We start from the raw sequence: 18,485 nt of genomic DNA on the forward strand, positions 1-18,485 counted from the left end.
CAAGCAGAGATATATGGCAACCATTTCAGGCATATTCCAGCACTCTATCCAAAATTCAAGCACTTTCTCATCCTTGAAAACACATTAAAATTCAAGAATCGACAAGGATTTCAAGCACCTGAACCCACCCTGTAAGTAATCCTTGCTAGAATTTCACACAGCCCCCTTTAGCTGTAGCACGGACCGGTCCCGTAAGGGGCGATGACGCTTCTTAGGACAAACTAATGCCAGTTGCCGTTAATCACGAGGGAAGAAGCGAAGCAGTGGCGGCATCATTTTTAAACAGACTTGCTGAGAAACATGGCAACCATTCCAAGCGTTTACAAGCGCTTCACCCTAAAATGTAAGCACTTTTCTATCCACGTTAAAATTCGGTCATTTTCAAGGATCTCGAGCTCTCGTACGAACCCCGATGACGAGTCGCGTAGCGTTCCCCCGAGAAGCCTCAGCTGTGCCGGAGGCCCGAGCATCTCATCCGGTTAGTACGGATCACTGCGCTGCGCCGCGCCAGGCGAGCGGTCCGGAGAAAAACCTTCCCACCGACATGTGTGAGTAAGGGAGGCCATTTTTGGCGACGTATGAGGGAATTTGGCCCGAGTGTTTGTGTGCGTTCTTGCGTTGCGAGGAAAAAAAACCCCAAAAAGATCATCTGTGACCACCGGGGCAGGACACATCAAGAAAACATTTGCCGAGCTAGAAAGAGACCCAAATACATACAGTTTGGAGGATTCACTTTGCCGGATGCTTTTGACAAATACGCCTTCTTTTAGACCTTCTACATCTAATATGTTTATAGGGATGTTGGATTTAGGACTGTCCAATTTTGCCATTTTTCGGACCAATATAGCAATTTCAATGTGATTTTTAATTTATCTCTGCCGTTTTTTTTAAATTTTTTGTGTGAGTACTTAATACGAGTGACATGCTTCGAAGCAGAGGTCTCAGGCCCGCGGGCCGGGGGGCCAATTACCGTCCCCGCCGACGGGGGTTAATGTGTTTGAGTGTGTGAACTTTGGCTTGTCCCGCCTGTTTTCAACTTCTAACTGACTCAAGTAGTCAGGGAACCAGCAGAGGTGATTTCCATGAAAGGATAGGAAGAGGGGCTGAAGTCAAACTCATGATTATATTGTTCAGGGTTTCAATGATCGGTATCAGCAACTTCTTCAAACATGCAATACTGAAGAATAACTAACGTTGGTCGTTTTTCTTGTTATCAGGGTGAAAGAGTTAGGTATTCCCCTGTCTTGTCACACTGTGATGCAATCCCTCGTTTTTACTATATTGAAAATGATAGAAAAAATGTTTTGAAACTATATGCTTAAAGAATGTAGAATACAGAATTTTCCTCCTTAAATGTTTTTTTTTAACCAGAAACTTAAGTCACCTATTCCACAGCGCAGAGTGAAAATCCTCTCTTTGGACTAATAACGTGTCTGCGTGCACTTTAGTTGAAACGGAATTCCCTTTCATGGCGTTTGCGAACGTTAGTCGAATCCTAGACGAAATCGAATTCCCCGGCGAGGCGCACGCAAAGGGGAAACGGGAGAAGATGGCAAAGCGGCAGCAAAATGGACGACTACAGTTGCCATGGAAACAGTGCGAGCCTGCCCAACGGACCACAGGCGAGCTCTATTCCGCGCACGTTTCGGGGAAAAAAAAGACCACCGAATAAATACAATCGAGTTTTTCATTTCTACCGAGAAGAATCAGGAAACTTGTTTCGTAGTCTAATGACATAGATTGGTTTAAAAATAAAATTGAATTTAGAGTGGATTCATTCATGAAACATTCAAATAAAGCAGCCGTAGACTAAAATACTCGAGTCAAGATATTTCTTGGGCGTTAACATTTGAAAATGGGGGTAGCCGTTTTAAAGGGGAGAAAAGTGGTATGCCTTACAGGGTTTGAACACATTTTCATGGCCAAATTCAAGCACTTTTTTTAAAGCCTTTAAAGCCAATTTTTCAATTTCTCCAGTACCGATAAAATAAGGAATCCCACGGGAATGATGTGTTTTGCCGAGCCACAGATATACAGTATCTGCCATTTTTGATTTTGCGTGTTTATTCATCGAGACACATTCGTTTTAAATCTTGAGTAAATAGAGAATCAATTTGTGGATCCACGTGTAAATCTTTGAGAAAAATCTCTCCGCATAAAGGTGCTGTTGGGTAAAACGACAGTCATATTTTTATGTAGCTTCCATTTTAAGGTGCAGGATGTTCTTTACATGACACTTTACCCCTAGGAAATGCTACCTTCATTTTTTTTTTGCACAGCTTACGACGGATGAGTAATCCTTGCACACGGACACAGTTTTAGTTCCTTGTTTAGGTGTAGCATGCACCTGTCCTCATAGGGTAGCGCCCTACGAACTAATGCCGGCTGCTGTTAGTCACGAGGGAAGGAGCAAAGCCGCCGGAGAGCACCTCTACAAATCCGGACTTATTTTGTGTTTTTTGTTTTTTTTAATCTTTGTTCTCGATGCCTTCGCTTGGACTCTTTTCATAAAGGATTTTGTGCTATCTCAGTAACGCAGATAATAGCCTCAACTCGCCAATCGGGTGCAATAAGTGAGCGCGGGGGCCGAGCGAGCAAGAGGAAGAAAGCCGGGATGAAGATGCTGATGAAGAGCGGACGTGAGATGGAGGCTGACTTACTGGCAGTACAGTTTATCCTGATACAGTCTGGAGGGAGAAGAGAGCAGAGGGGTTAATGCCGCAAAAGGCCCAAAAGATTTTCCACGCCGCCGGGGACGCGGACCGCCACGCACCGCGGCCGGCGCGCCCGGTGCCGCGCTGAACCGCCAGGACGCGCCAGGGCGCACCGGGGCCCGCCGCCCGCGCTCCCTTGGCCCCGTCCAATAAGCCCCTCCCTTTTCTGGGGCGGGGGTTCGAGCGCTTACGGGCGCGTGGCGGGGCGTCAACCGCAAAGGAGGCGTGGCTGCAGACAACCAGAGACCCCGGCATGCGCCCCAAACTCAGACCTTTTGGGGTTCCACGCTCATACCGATATTTGGGAAAATGATAGAATAAAAGGGGATTATCTTGACAACTAGAATGGTTTTGCACTTGATGGTATTGCACTCCAACAATTGATAGCGAGTGAATGATGGAATATGGCGTACCTATCCATTTATACGTTTTCCCCGTATTCATTTTGTGATCGTTTCAAATTGCATAAATCAGTTTGTATGGAAAACCAGATAGATAAGCATATATTTATAAGTGCGTCTCTAGCTGTAATAAGCAAGACTGAGATGATGAAAGAAAGACTTGTGTTGTTTATTTGGTAAAATATATATCTATTTTCCTTTTACTCTAGATTGTCTGTCTTGCTGTGAGTAAATCGGAGCCTCGTGTGTTTTTTTATGGCTTAATAAGAGAAATTGCACCCATTCATCGGGGGAGCAATTGGCTGAGCCTGACAGGTATGTGTTATTCTTTATCTGGAGTCAATCGAATCCACTTTTGCTTTAATAGAAACTCAATCTATCGGAGTTAAAAATATAACAAACACTGTTACTTGAAATAACCAAGAGGAAGATAATAGATTTCAACTGAAGTTACTCTTCTACCTAAATTGAAATATTCCTCAAAAGAGCAATTTAATGGATTTATTGTTTTTTTAACACAGTGGAAGAGCAAAGCAGTTTGCATCTTAGCTAACAGTTAGTCTGCAGTCGCACTCTCCTGCCTCTCACCGGTTAGTGCTGGCACTACGTGTAACATTATCGGGTGTGCGTCATTGTGTTGTTGTTCTTTTTCTGCGGGTTGCTTTTCATTGTGTAGCCATTTTATTTTGTTTTTGGACATGAAACGTGTCTGTGGGGGCTGCTGCAGGGGTCTGCTGGCAGTGAGCAGAGAGTGCAGCCTGAGGCTCGGACCCTCTGTTCCAACATAGTACAAAAACAGCTCAACTTTGATGACATTTTTCAAATACGGCGGGGAAAATACATTTTGAAACTCGTACGAGACCGGATGATACTCTTCTGCGGAATGCTAACGTGGCGGAGAATTAGCAGAACTGCTAGTTATTGGTCTTAAAGTGTCAGAATCGAGTGTCTGTTTCAAGTGACTGGATTTGTAGTCAATTACCGACTATAGAGCCCGCCTGACCTGTTTGCAACCATAGCTCCCTGAGAAGGCCTGATCTCAGGAAGCGAAGCAGGGTCAGGCCTGGGCAGAACTCAGATGGGAGACCCTCAGGTGCTATGAATAGGTCATTTGCCGCACGCTCTGCTGTGATAGCACTCCGTGAAAAGGAATTTTCTTAAAAGGACCAAATCATTTGAATTATTAATGAATGATCTCAGATTTAAGAATGAAACTTAATTTCGTCTTTGTACAAGTTGTAGGTCGAGGAGGTAGAGCGCTTGTCTAGGAACCGAGAGGCTTCAGGTTCAATTCCTGTCCCTCAGTTAAATGTGGAAATGTCCTTGGGCAACACACTGAACCCCTCATGCACCTGATAAGCAGGTAGGGGCCTTTTATTGGTATGTGAAGTACATTGGAAAGCACTTTCGAGGTCCTCAATGACCGCTTAAAGCATTCAAGAAATGCAGTCCGTTTATCAGTTAGCATGTATTACATGATTAATAGTAGTAAACACACGGACTTGTTTTTTTTAAAGGTGTCCTAAATGTTTCCAGACATCAATGCAGTGTTTTGTATTTCGAGCGCACGAGTCGTGGAAAAGAGCAGCTCGCCATTTTCCTCCGAATAAGCGTCATCGTATTTGAAGTCACAGTGTTTGAAATGTAGCCCGTCGTCTGGAGTCTACGGTAGATGCCTCGTCATTATAAATTGGTGTTTTTAGTGTTGGTGTAGGAGCATGTGACTCATCAACTATCTGTTGAGCCATCCATGGAGCCATTGTTTTTAAACCAACAGATGATTGTTCTTCCAAACGATTCATTTTGCACGCCTGTGCGGTCTAGCAGAAGCGATCTTTCATTTGGATTTACTTTTATCGGAGATGCAACAGCAGAAACTGGTGGTGTGTCGCGGGATTTTTTTCCAATGAAAGAAATGTACCTTGGCTCAAAACGGTTGAAAACCACTGCATCAAGCCAGAAACGTAAAAAATGTGTTTTATGCGTTTCGTGGAATCGATTTGCTACGACAGCCAAGGACCTAAGAGGGATGGTCCTCCTGGTCCGATGGGAATCCCCGTGAGGGCATTGGCCGTTGCGCGGGGTTACCTAGATTGACAGTGAGGCGCACTCGTCCGCCGTCCAGCTCCAGGCGAAGCGTGTCGGCCGAATTTCTCGAGGTGGTGGCCATGAGGACCCCGTAAGCCCGCTGAGAGCGAAAACGAAGCGAGACGTCCTCGGCTTCCGTGTGCATGGCCATGGGAAGCTGCACCTTCATGAACTTGCTGCCGTCGTACGAGAGGATGGTGGCGTCTACGAGCGGGAGGAAAGAGGGACTGTGTTAAGTTCTGGAGGTGATGGACCCGTGTGGGGGAAGCAGGAACTCGCATAAACAATAAATAAGAAACCAGAAACAAAAAAAATACAGTCGCTCAGGCGATAGAGCGGTCATTTTGGGACCGAAAGGTCGCAGGTTCGATTCCTGGCCCCTTTAAGTCAAATGTGAAAATGTCCTTGGGCAAGACAATGAACCCCAGGTAGACGCATTGCCTGACGGACTCGGCTATCGGCGTGTAAGTGTGCGAATGGATGTAGGTTTTAGTTCAGGGGATGGTGTCGTGAGAAGTCTGTAGTTTGCAATAATCTGTGGTCCGTGCAGCACTTTGAGACTCCTTGTGATTAAGGGCCGTCACAAACAAATTTGACTTGACTTAAAAGTGTGAAGTACATTGTAACGCTCTCATTTTGGGAGCAAGGGGTTCGATTTTCAGCTCCCCTAAGTTCAACGTGCAAAACACAGAAGCCCAAATACCCTTGATACACAGATAGGCGCATAAGCATGCCAGCGTGTTGGTATAAACTATGGAAGGCGCCGCCACAGAAGATAACGTGCTGTGTTTGGCGTATGCGCTGAAAATAGCTCGGGCTGGCTGTCGGCTCGCGCTCGTCCAGTTGCATCGGAATACGCGGCAACGGAGAAAATCGGGGTCCTGCGGCCCAAAAACCCCCGCAGCTACAAACAACCAGCTCAGGTGATCCCAACCCCGGCCTCATTTACATAACCATCACAGTGCTACCTGACAAAGCTGATCCTCACCCGTTAAACCAGAGATCGGGAACCCTTTTCCCCCAAAGAGCCATCAAAGCAAAAGGATTTGGATTTTTCTTTTGAGAGAGACACAGCATATACAGTATTTCAAGACCAAAGCTGATTTCCCTGCCTTATGTTTGATGATTTAAAATCAATGCCATAATAAATATTTTAGAGCCCGTATCCCACGTCAATATAAATATGCCAAGGATACCGACTTATTTAGAAAGAAGCATGTGCTTGCGCTATGTAAGCATAGCTCCGCCCATCTCTAACTTCTCACCCATTGTTTTGGGTGCTTTGCTGGCGTTTATGGGTATGGGTGTTTACAGTCTGTTCTGTGGGTGTCTCAAAAGTAAACATTGTTTAATGCAGTGTTTGTAACCCCCTTGCGGCGCCAATTTGTTTTATAATCAAATTTGTGTGCCTGTGCAGTCTAGCGCCGGGCAGAGTAAGCGTGTAGTACTTTTCCATACCATAAGCGGCAACAGCAGCAGTAGGTAGGTAATTGCCTTAGCTTGGAGAGCAGCCAATTAGTGAGAGAAAGCGGAGGTGCATCGTGTGTCTTTCATTGATATCTGCCAGGATATCAGCCCTGTGTTCATCCAAACGGGTGCGTGTTTCACACTTAGGATGAAGATGATGAAATACTTTGTTCTTTGTGTTTATTCCATAAAAGAGGAAAAGCTTGAAAAACACGGGTTAATGAGCTTCCATATCAAAGGATTCCTTCGTGATGTACAGCCGAAAAGAGGTATGTTGCTGTGACACGGTGATTGTAAACTGTAGTTGAGACTGTGGCTTCTAATATATTGACTCAACTGTTAGTTGAATGATTGTGGCTTTGGCTTCTCATGCTTTATGGTCATCATTGCTCCGTTCGCATTTGAAACCATTACGGGAAGTAGAAAAGCTCTCGTTTGATCTCTGAGCCAGATGTACTCACGTAAAGAATCGTATCTGGCTCGCGAGCCATATGTTTCCGACCCGCGCTGTAAACCGTTTACCTCAGAAGACGCCGTTATTCATTGCACGTTTACGAACAGGCCTAAGCAGAACCGCTCTTAATTTCTTTATCTTTTTTTTCTCTCGCTCACTCGTTCTGTCTCTCTCCGTTTTCACTTCGCCTTCTCCCTTTTCGCGGAGGAGAGGGATGCGCATGCATACCGATGAGGAAAGCCAATTTGCGGGTGTGCGTCCGTGTCGGATTTATGTGTGAACACGGGAGGATTTAGTTAAGTGAGAGAGGCGGGAGCTCTCGCTTGAAATGCAAATGAAGCCTCGTTAAAATGGCGGAGGATGAAGAAGACCCGAGCGTAGCAGACGCCGTCCGCCGGCGACGCCGACGGCCACGGAAAAATTCCCTTCGGCGGCCGCTGCCCGCTCGGAAACTTTGGGAGAGGAGCGGCACGGTGCCGTACGTAAGCCTCCGGGAACCGACATCTCCCGTCTTTTCCACCGCCGGATTCTGCACCTTCGCTGCTCCTTTGCGCCACGCATGCGCTCTAAATACAGTATTTGCTCCCTTTTTTGCCGTATTTAGCACTCACAAACATCCAACCCGATTTACTATCACACAGAGAACATCCAAGGAAATACAAAAAGCACTTTTCAAATGAATTCTTCCATCTATCTACCTCGGTCCTATCCTTTAAGAGGGGTGACCGACTGCAAGACAAAAACATACAGCAACAAAGAAAATAAAAAAGGGGAAAAAATAGCAAAAAACACACACAAATATTTTTGGACCATGGCCAACCCAAATACCCAAACAAGTTGGGCACTTAAGTCGGTTATTTCTTTCGTCCCTCCGGATGAAACGGGACACGAGAAAGCGGCCGTGTCACTCGGGTCAGGGTGACACAACACACTCTTCTGTATGACAGCTTTCACCGGTTTACCCCTGCCTCATCATAGAAGTGCCCCGCCCATCCCTTACAACATGTCCAAACATCAGACTATCCTTTTACAACACCTCTCTACTCATCCCTATCACCAACAAATGTATTAATGAACAAAAGTAAAACCTATGTGAAAATGACGGTTTTGCAGTGGCCATGTCAAAGTCTGGATCCAATTGATATGCTGTGGTGTGACCTTAAAACGGGCAGTTTGTGCTAAAAAACCCTTATAAAGGACTCATTACCCATTAATGTAACGGTTTGATTTCTGTTTTAAGGTGGCCAAATTCTCAATTAGGTACAGGGGGCAATGACTTTTTCAAATGGGGCCCTAATCAATGGAATTCAAGAAGTCAAGTCATGTTTATTTGTGACGCTCTTAATCATAAAGAGTCTCGAAGGGCTGCACGGATCAAAGACTATTGCAAACTATTATTACAGACTATTATGACACCATCCCCTCAAGGCCCACATGAAACCACACCCCCTACATTGCATATGACCGTACCTTTATTGCAGTGTGTATTTTATGTAGCACTATTAAAATACTTTATACAACACGCTACAGTGGGTATTAGCACGTCACATTGGGTATTTGTATATTGTATTCCTTTTGCTTTATTATTGTATTGTTTTTAGCGAAGGGATGCAGCTGGAAATCTGAATTTCCCTGCGGGGATGAATAAACTATATATCTATCTAAGACCTAGATGAAGGCAAATAATACACAGATACAAAATAAAATAGAGCTTAATCATATGCTATTGAATAAAAGTGTGTTTTAAGCTTAGATTGAAACATTTCCACTGAGGTTGCCGATCGAATCTCAGGGGGAAGAGCATTCCACGGCACCGGGGCCCGGATGGAGAACGCTCTCTAACCTGTGGATCTTTTCTTGGCTCTTGGGATCACGAATAGACCGGCGCTTTCGGAGCGAAGGCCCCGGACCGGAACATAGGGGGAAATTCAATCTGAAAGGTATGAGGGAATAAGTCTATGCATGATTTTGTATACTACCAAGAGAACCCTAAAATCGCATCTTAAGCTAACAGGGAGCCAATGCAGGTGAGCTAAAATCCGGGTCATGCGATCAACCTATCTTATCTTAGTTAAAAGCCTTGCTGCAGCGTTTTGTACCCGCTGAAGGCTCTTGATTTTGGACGTCAGGAGACCGGAGAGTAGTGCATTACAGTCATCCGGACGGGAAGTAACAAACGCAGTGCACTTTGTATTTCCCAGTGTTTTCTCTCTGAATATTGCTTTGATGAACTGAAACCTTTGTGAATATGACAAAAGCGCAGAAATCAGGAAGGGGCGGTTACTTTTACACGGCAAAATATTGACCTCTGAATTCATTTCTTTTGGAACACCTCAAAAGGAACCTTTCATTATAGATCTCATTTCCCGCCATTGACGGCTATAGAAGTCAATTCTACAATTTGTCGTCGCAACGCCCGTCAATGCCACTTAAAGATATATTTCAAAGAGGACAGAGAACGGGTCCGATCTTTGGAGAATAATCGCAATAAAGGTCGAAGAAAAGAGGGGGCGGATTCAAAAGTGAGACGGAACAACCGGGAAAGAGCGAACGACGCGAGATAGAAAAGAAATGCAGAACAAAAGAAGCGATGAAGGAAGCGCAGGTAGAAGAGGGCCAACGACTCCCTCCATCTGCTTCTCCATCTGTGCTTCCTTGAACTCGGCCATGCTGCAGTCAGCATCCCCTGTGCCACGTGAGCGCCCGCCCACGCGCTTCAAAACACTCGGGAGCGGAATCCGGAGTAACGGGTATACTTTCCTCGGAAACGGATTCGCGGTAACGTGTGAAAATCACATCGTTTGATGGATAAAACATGTATTTCCAAATTAGAGTGAACAACAAGGTCACCTACAAACCTTCTGTCAAAGAGGTCTAACCAGGTTCCACGTGTTACCCGTCTTAATGGCACCTGTCAGCTTAAGATGTGATTTTAAGGTTGTGATAGGGTTATACAAAATGATGCATGGACTTGCTCCCTCATATCTTTCAGATTTAAGCAGGCTTTGTTTTGACCCGCCTTAGCCTATGCAAGCCTGTAAATGCTAAAAAGGACCCGCTTTCATGGTTGCCATGGCGCCCAATTAGTCCCCGCCGTGCGCCGCCAGGTTCTGTCACAGTTGCCTTGGCGCCCAATTGGCTCCGCCCATGGACACCGGCTGAAACGCGTTGACAGATTGCTCCCCGACGACGTAAACGCTGTCTGTGAGCAGCCTGGTGTCGAAACGTCTGCTAAACTCCTGCTAAACTCTGTTGTGATATGTAAATCCCCGTTTTTGCTCTTGTTTTGCCAATCCCTGTGAATCTCCGGTTTTGCCTGTGTTTTGCTCCTGTTTTGTTCTGTTTGATTTTGACCACTTCCTGGTTCCGATCAATCCACTTCCGCGACCGACGATCCCCGGATCGAGCGCGCGATCGTTCCTCTTCTTCAATAACCTGTGAGTAACGTTACGCAAATGGGTTCTCCTTCCCGTTTCCTGTTCTAGTGCGTGACACCCGCCTCCTTCACCTCCCGATAACTTTAGCCGATAGTGACCGATTCAAATGACGATTGACACATTGGTTAGGAAATGAAACACAGATCTATATATCCCAGCATACACCGCTCACGACTTCGTCTACGGGGGAAAATCGAGTCGGCGGCCACTTGCCTTAGTTGCGACTCGATATTGATCCCTATATAAGGCGCGTGGTCAGGATAAAGGCTTTTACGTGCGCCATATAGTCATGAAGATAGGGTAGATAGTTACTTACGAGCTTTGGGTGTCAGTAATCTGAAATGTAACGTAATCACTTTTCAAAGGAAGTCCCTTTTGCTTATTCCAGCTTTGAAAAGTCCCGTGCGGATCGCCGCCGTCGCCGCTTCACCTCGTACGAGCCGATCTCGACGCCGATACCATTTCAGCTACGCTCTCGGGACGGTCCGAGCCGGCGACTCACCCGCTGTCGCGTCGCCACGGTTCCGAGCCAGCGCCTCCGTCCGCTTCGCTGCTCGGGTTTTTTTTGTCGCGTCTCCGAATCAAAAGGAGATATCCAGCCGTTCTTACAAAATGGAGGGAGGAAACGGGCAACAGCACGGCGGCGCAGTGGTTAGAGTTAGGGTTAGGGTGTGCGTGTGTGCGGCACAGTTCTGAGGTCATGGGTTCAAATCCAGCTACCAACCTTCCTGTGCGAGTTTTGCATGTTCTCCCCGTGCTTGCGTGGGTTTCCTACAAGCACTCCGGTTTCCTCCCACATTCCAAAAACATGCACGTCAGGTGAATTGGCCGGTCCGAATTGTCCCTAGGTGTAAATGAGCGAGCGAATTGTCTGTCCCTGTGTGTCCTGTGACTGGCCGGCAACCAGTTCAGGGTGTCCCCTCCCCACTGCTCGACGATAGCCGGGATGGGCTCCAGCACCCCCGCGACCCTACTGAGGATAAGCGCTGCAGATAATAGATGGATGGAAACAGGGAAGCGTTTCGCCATCAGCCTTTAGAGAGATCGACTTTCCCTTTGGGATTTTGGTCAGTCCGAAATAAAGACTACGGCACCAATCTGTTTTCCGCGTCGTGCTCTCGCAGCACTTGCCGAGAGCGTACCAAATTCCCTAACCCTCTGCAAAAACGTCGGATATTTTGAAGGAAATCCCAGGAAACACACAAATTGCCGGTAGCTCACCTCTCTCGCAGGAGCGTCCCAGGTAGCCGGTACCCGAGCAGTCGCAGACGTAGCGGTTCCAACCCTCGCGGCAGACGCCGTTGTGTTGGCAAGGATTGGACAGGCACTGCTTGGGCAGCTCCCTAGAGCAAGAAGGCTTAACGCCCACCGCTCGCTGGGCCTCGGCCAAGCGTCGGATGTCTTTGCTCTGCCCGTCCACAAATAAGTCGCGGATGCAGCCCACGTAGCCGTAGTTGAGCAGCGCCGTCCACACCTGAGCTCGGCAAAAAGAAAGAAAAAGGGCGATAAAGGACTTTGACATTCTGCAGTTTATGGACATTTAATTGCCGCCGTAGCTCGGACATGAATTTTAACCGCCGTGCTCACTTTAATGAGCTGCTACTTTAGCGGGAACTCAAGAGCCGCTAATGTCCCCGATGAAATGTGCGTTAAGGGTGGGCGGTTCAAAACAAATATCATTATTATTTTGTTGTTACTCTCTCTCCTGTACTTCTCTCATTATGTGACACTGAATCCTTAATGCCCCCAATAAGCAGGTAGGCGCCTTGCATGGCTGGCTCAGGTATCGGTGTGTAAGCGTGTGTGTGAATGGGTAAGTGTGAAGTGCATCTTAAAGCATTTCAGTGAGCGTTTGAAGCGCTTTGGAAACGCATTCCATTTACCCAGAGGAACACGAACGTGACACAAGATCTTTGATATCAATGAGAAATCAAACCTCCAAAGTCGACTTTTCTTGCGGTTTCTCTCCCGAAAAAGAGCTTTAAAAACGCACCTCGGTGGGAAAGATGAGTCCGGCGCGGTCTTCGGGGAGACCGCCCAGGTAAAGCGTATCGTCCAGGTCCAGAATTTCGCTGTCGCCGGGCGCCGTGTACGCCGTTCTCACGCTGTTCACCGAGATGGTCCCTGAACCCATCGTCAGAATCACCTTCACTCATCCTCGTCGCGGTCATCTCTTTGTACTCCTACGGACCGCGAGGCACGTCGCCGCCGTGCCTCGTCGGTGAGTCATGGTCGGCAGCCGGGGAGTAACGGCCGCCATCTTATCATCAATAAATCAACCCCCCCCTTGTTTATTTTTAGCCCCGGCGTCTGCAGACAATGCGAAAGTAATGAGGCCGAGATGAGAAAAGCCAGCCTGTCGTACGCAAGTCCTAAACGATTCTAGCGCGCATCGATGTTTGCGATGTCGGATCGAATAAGCCACCCTTGTTCGGAACTGCGGACAGACACGATGACGGCTTTTTTCCACCGAGGAATGGCCAAAATGGCCGCCATCGAGCTCACGCTCGCCAAAAAGTGAGAAGCGAGGGAGAGGCCCCGTCTCCCACTCGGGAATCTATCGTCCCGTCGGGATGTTAATACGGAGGGACTGCTTTATGGATCCCCGTCTTGACCTTCTGTTTTCACAGTAGATCAGTGTAGGCAAAGCGGACGCGGAGCATTAGAAGTCAAATGGCTTTGTTTAATGCAGTGACGTGCGGCGTCTGCCGAGGCGCAGTCAGATTTACAAAGGAGTTACCGACATCGGCAATAAAGCAATATGCGGGATCAACTGTAGCGTTTATTTCCTTCGTCTTCATTTAACCTAAAAATGAAATCTATACGCTGTTCCTTATCATAAAAGCATCAAGGAATAGGAAACGCTCCGTGATGAGAAAGATTGTACTAGATGGCTTTCTATGCTATGACCCTTCCAATACTATCACTTATTCTATTGTTTGTGGCTGAGGTGTATACGAGCTCAGAATCCTAGTGTTGGAGGGGGCTTTGTGACCTTTTTCAGACAGATAGATTTTAATCAGTTTATTTCCCATTTTTTTCTGGGATTTCTTTGGATGGTGGCACGTGGATTGCGTTCTTACAATTTTGTATCCTACTTGTCTTTGTCTAACGCATGCAAATAAGGTCCTTTTTGGATTTAAAACAGATGGCGGCAATCCTTTTTGGTCATCTCTTTAGTCAGTGAAAAATGCATTTTGCATTTCCTTAGGTGTGATCCCAGTTTGATGATTTGAGACCTTTGCGAGTGATAAATATGCCATAAAGACAGAATTTAGGAAGGTGGGAAATACTTGTTCTCGGTACTGTACAAAAGGACATAAATGGGGGCCTACCCGAGCGTCCGTCCCTCTGGAAGTCAACGTGATACCACTCTCCGTCGTTGACCTTCCTATCGATCGCTTTGGTCTTGGTGGTGCCCGAGCCCATGTCCAGCAGCAGGTACAAGTGGCCGTCCAGCATCTCGATGGCAAAGAAATCCACCTAAAAGGGGAGGCGCTTAAGATGATTTTATCCATTCGGTCCCCCCGCAGGGAAATTCATTGACACCGATTGTACGGTGGGGAGGGAAGGGCAGGGGGGGGCAGGGGGAGCAGCGCTTTACTGCAAATCACACCTAAAAGCTTCTCAGCACTAAAAAGAATCCTTTTTTTACATGCATTTTTCACTTCACTAATAAGCCTGCTTATGGTTAGGTTTTTTTTTTTTTTTTTTACATTTTTTAAGAAATATGTATTATTATCTTTCTTCAGTTCCGCAACCCAAAAGTTGATTTTTCAAGTGCATGTAGTAAATCTATTTTGAAGTATATCCTAAAATAAAATAAATATTCATATTTTCGATCGTCTTGTTCCTTGGCAGATCGTTTTGTTGAATTATTTCCTCGATTTAAATCACATATTTAAGTTGTCGAAATCTACTATGAATGGCAAAAACGGCAAATTCATTTGTCAAAAAGGCATCCCCGTTTACTCAGAACACGACTGTTTTTTGTTTAAAGATAAGAAAGACATCGTGCGGCGTAGAAACGGGACAAAACGCCTTTGAGCCTTCCATAGGTCACAAAAGCAAAGGACGTATCGTCATCCCACAACGTTTCTGTAACCATGGAAACCAGTCATCGGTTCCATGTGTGGAAGAAAACCCCAACGCAGGAAATCGGCCCACAGAGGAATGGGCATCACCCCTGTACTTGCCCAAGACACACCACAGGAAGTGGTGCCCCATGACCCTGGCAGTTAAGGGATCTGTGAATCATATATTAAGGAGTAGGGTTCGATGAATTGAGAAATACTCAAAGAATTGGCCTGGAGAGGGATGGGCACTGTACGACCCCGGCACGTGAGGGACCCATGAACCGTGTATAAAATGACAAGTTGTTATTCTAGACACGCTTATCCAACGTGCAGCCCTTTGAGCTCATTAGAAAAAAAGGGAGCTCTCCATTTGAAGAAGGCCATACAATAAACTTTCACTCGCTACCGGCGTGTGAGCGTGTGTGTGAATGGTGCATTGTAAAGGGCTTAGGGAGGTCATCATTGACCAGTTCAAAAAAAGCGCTCTGGAAAGGCGGTCCATTTAGCGTACCTTGACAGTAGGCGGCGTGCGGGGGTCCTTGCGCTGCATCTGCCGAGGTTTGCCGTGGCTGAAGAGCATCAGGCCGTTTGGCTCGGTGGTCCTAAAGTCCAAAGATATGGAGCCCGCCTTCTTGGCCGTCCACTTGCTGAGGGCCACGAAGGACTCGGGCGTGTCGAAGGTGACCGGATCCAGCGTGGCCACGCTCTCGCACTTGAAGGACACCACGCCGCTAACCTGGGGGGGAAAGGGGGCCAATCTCCATAAACCAGACATCAGAGGGGTCTCCGTTTAGACGGTGGAAAGTCTTAAAAGGGAAAAAACTATGAACACAGAAGGCCAGCTAGCTGCTAACAGGGCTAACCTGGAAGTCTTCGGAGCCCGCATGCTAACGGGAGAGCTATCTGGACAACATGATATGAACTGCAAAACACGTAGCGAAAAACACGAAGGAGAAGTCACCATCACGTACCTAAAAGGTGGCGAAGGCAAAAAAGGAGTGCATGCTGTACATGACGGCAGGTACACTAGCCACACGCAGCTTTTGATGATCAATGCGCGCGGTCAAAATTCCCCAGCGACACATTAAGCAAAGTTCACATTACTCCAAGCATAAAGAAGCGCTATGCATTTGCTGATTACTTCAATCAACGGGGCGCGCCATTGTTTTGAGTCCCTGTTGTCATCCGGTGACGTCGCAGCTCTAGGGGATGGGGTCAAACCGTCAACTTTGGGAATTATTTTCTGGAGAGCCATGGCGCCTAGAATATATCTAGGGTCCTCTCCTGTTCTCCTCGGATGTTCAAAATTCATTGATGTCTTCTCTCCTTATTTTGAGTATCTACAAAAATATAATTGTATCGACCAGTAATCGCACAGGATCCGTGATAAGTGGCTTCTGTTTTTATTATAGGACACCTGTAAAGGAGACTGCACACCTCGCTGTGTTTTTTTGACTATCATGCACTGTTTCCATCATTCTCACGATAAACCATTAATGTTGCTATTCTTTTTTTTCCCACACCATTTAGAACGGGTCTTTTTATCATCTTTGAGATTTAACCAAACAGGCTGGAATTTGGCATTATGAGGATTTCCTGTACAGCGATCTTCTGTTCAAAGTTCAAAATAAATTGATGTCTTCTCTCTTTATTTCGAGTGTCTACTAAACTAGTTGCTCTGAGGATTCGATTGATTTCTTCTGTCAAAAATGGTAAAACAAATCTTTTTGGCTGAATTTAACTCCATGCGATGAATTCTTACTTCAACAAAATATTTGTATCGGCACTGATACCTTGTACTGGTACGGGGAATCGTTTTTGCCTATTTCTGATAACGTTTTTTTCTCAGATTTCGCTTTTAAGTCCTCATTAACTGTGCTCGTTTATCCCGGAGAGGGCCACGTCTCGTCTAATGCAAACAATGTTCCCTACCTTGTTATCAATGACAATAAAGACTATTCTATTCAATCGTAAACCATGTACTCGTTCAAAAGAAAATACATTTAGAAGTGGATAGCTCTGTGAAGACATAAAGAGACAATTGTTATTACTCCCTGGAAATCAATAAACTGCTACGGACTACCCCGGGAACTTTGGATCTCCATTGCACAATACAAGAGCATTTTGCAGTACACTGACTAACTCTATTTTGATAAGCGTTTGATTAAAAAAAACAAAAAACAAATACAAAATACGAGATGTCTGCTGGTTGTGTCTAAGACAGGGGTGTCAAACTCATTTTAGTTCTGGGGCCACATGAAAAAACCTCACGGGGGCCAGACTCGTGGAAAGGGAAAAAGGCAAAGTCGGAAAGATAGGAAAGTGGAAGAGGGATAGGAAGAGGAAGAGGAAGAAAAGCGATAAAGAGAGACACCTCCGGTTGCAACATCAAGCGGACACATCCCAAAGTGCAGCTCATTTTTCTCTTGCGCTTCTCCCTGCATGGTCCGGCGGGCCCGATCCAGAGCCCCGGCGAGCCCGATTGGGCCAGGGGGCCGCATGCTCGACACCCTGTGGTCTAAAAGAGCAAGTCAATAAGGCCGCCTTTACCTTCATCTTGGGATCTCCTTGTTTAGCCAGCCTGGACAGCTCCAGTCGCACGTCGTTGTTCTTGTACACCACCTTGGCAAAGAACAGAGAAGGTTTACAGTCCAATGCATTTCTATTGCACTCTACCAGTCACTGAGGACATCCGTCCCGCTTTACGATACACTTTGCACTCACACCCGCGGCAGAGTCCATCGGCTTAGGGGTTCAGGGTCTTGCCCGACCGGGGAAGAACCGGGAACGGAACCTCCCGGACCGGACACTTTTCTCTGCATCCGAGGCGCTCGTCACCAGACGTGGCCGAGATTCCCTTTTAGCGTGGCTTTTTATCCCACGGAACAAATTGCTCACCTCGGTCAATCAATGCAACATTCAACAGCTTCTCAGGTCCAGAAGAAATCGACACTTGAACCGCAGAAGTTGTCGTCCGTTTTGGAGACAAATGCAAAACGTTCCGATGGATTCACACAAAATGAGACTCCGATTACACCTCATCATGGATCAGTGTTTTCCTTTAAAAGATTTGTATTTTTATCTGCTCTTACGCAACAAATGATAAGGGAAACAACTCTTTATTGCAGGGGTCTCCGACTCACAGCCCGGAGGCCAATTGCGGCACCTTAATATGAAAGTTAAAGGGACAGCGTGTATCCTTTCCCCACTAGATGTCGCCGTATTTTGTTTTGCCGCCGAAAACGAGAGCCTAAAGAGCAACAGAAGAAGACATAATACGGAGACTCAAAGGGTCCAAAACATACCCTGTTACTTTTGTAACGAAAATAAATAAGAAAAGAAAAAAGACAAAAAAGGACATCCATCCATTATCTGCACCGCTTATCCTCAGTAGAGTCGCAGGGGTGCCGGAGCCCTTCCCAGCCATCTCCGGGCTGTGGGCAGGGGACACAGGGACAGACAATTCGCTCACTCATTCCCACCCCTCAATTTGGACCGGACAATTTACCTGACATGCATGTTTTTGGGAGAGCGGGAGGAAACCGAGGTGCCCGGAGGAAACCCACGCAGGCACGGGGAGAACATGCAAACCTCACACGGGTCGCTGCGGCAAGAAAAAAAGAACAGAGGGGAAAAAAAAGAAAAAAAAATTGACAAAAAGTTTCATCTCTTCCACATCCTGTGAGAAAGCCCAACCGTGCGGCCTAAGCCCCGCCCCTTTTAAAGGAGCTGCGTCACAAGCCGGGCAGGTGGAAAAACGCTAAAAAACACGCGAAAGGAAGAAAAACGTGTGGTCCGTTCACTTTGAGTATCCCTAGCTTGTGTCATTTGTTGTTGATGGCTCTAAA

General features: G+C 46.6%; 1 protein-coding gene across 10 annotated transcripts in view; it reads right to left on the reverse strand.

Annotated features, from left to right (window-relative positions):
• The window catches only part of LOC148347944 (neurexin-1a-like), a 99,257-nt gene that overhangs the window by 32,038 nt on the left and 48,734 nt on the right, over positions 1-18,485 (reverse strand). For 9 of the 10 annotated variants that reach the window (XM_088323490.1, XM_088323482.1, XM_088323481.1 and 6 more), the window contains 7 exons: positions 17,188-17,259; positions 15,149-15,373; positions 13,897-14,044; positions 12,555-12,685; positions 11,783-12,035; positions 5,204-5,407; positions 2,661-2,687 (listed from right to left, as the gene is read on the reverse strand). In XM_088323490.1, the coding sequence (XP_088179616.1) occupies positions 2,661-2,687; positions 5,204-5,407; positions 11,783-12,035; positions 12,555-12,685; positions 13,897-14,044; positions 15,149-15,373; positions 17,188-17,259 (1,060 nt within the window). The remainder of the gene's footprint in view (positions 1-2,660; positions 2,688-5,203; positions 5,408-11,782; positions 12,036-12,554; positions 12,686-13,896; positions 14,045-15,148; positions 15,374-17,187; positions 17,260-18,485) is intronic. The other variant, XM_088323486.1, reaches the window with a different exon arrangement.

This window comes from Urocampus carinirostris, chromosome 19 (genome assembly GCF_059441175.1).
Source record: "Urocampus carinirostris isolate Australia breed hairy pipefish chromosome 19, RoL_Ucar_1.0, whole genome shotgun sequence".
Lineage (NCBI taxonomy): Eukaryota > Metazoa > Chordata > Actinopteri > Syngnathiformes > Syngnathidae > Urocampus > Urocampus carinirostris.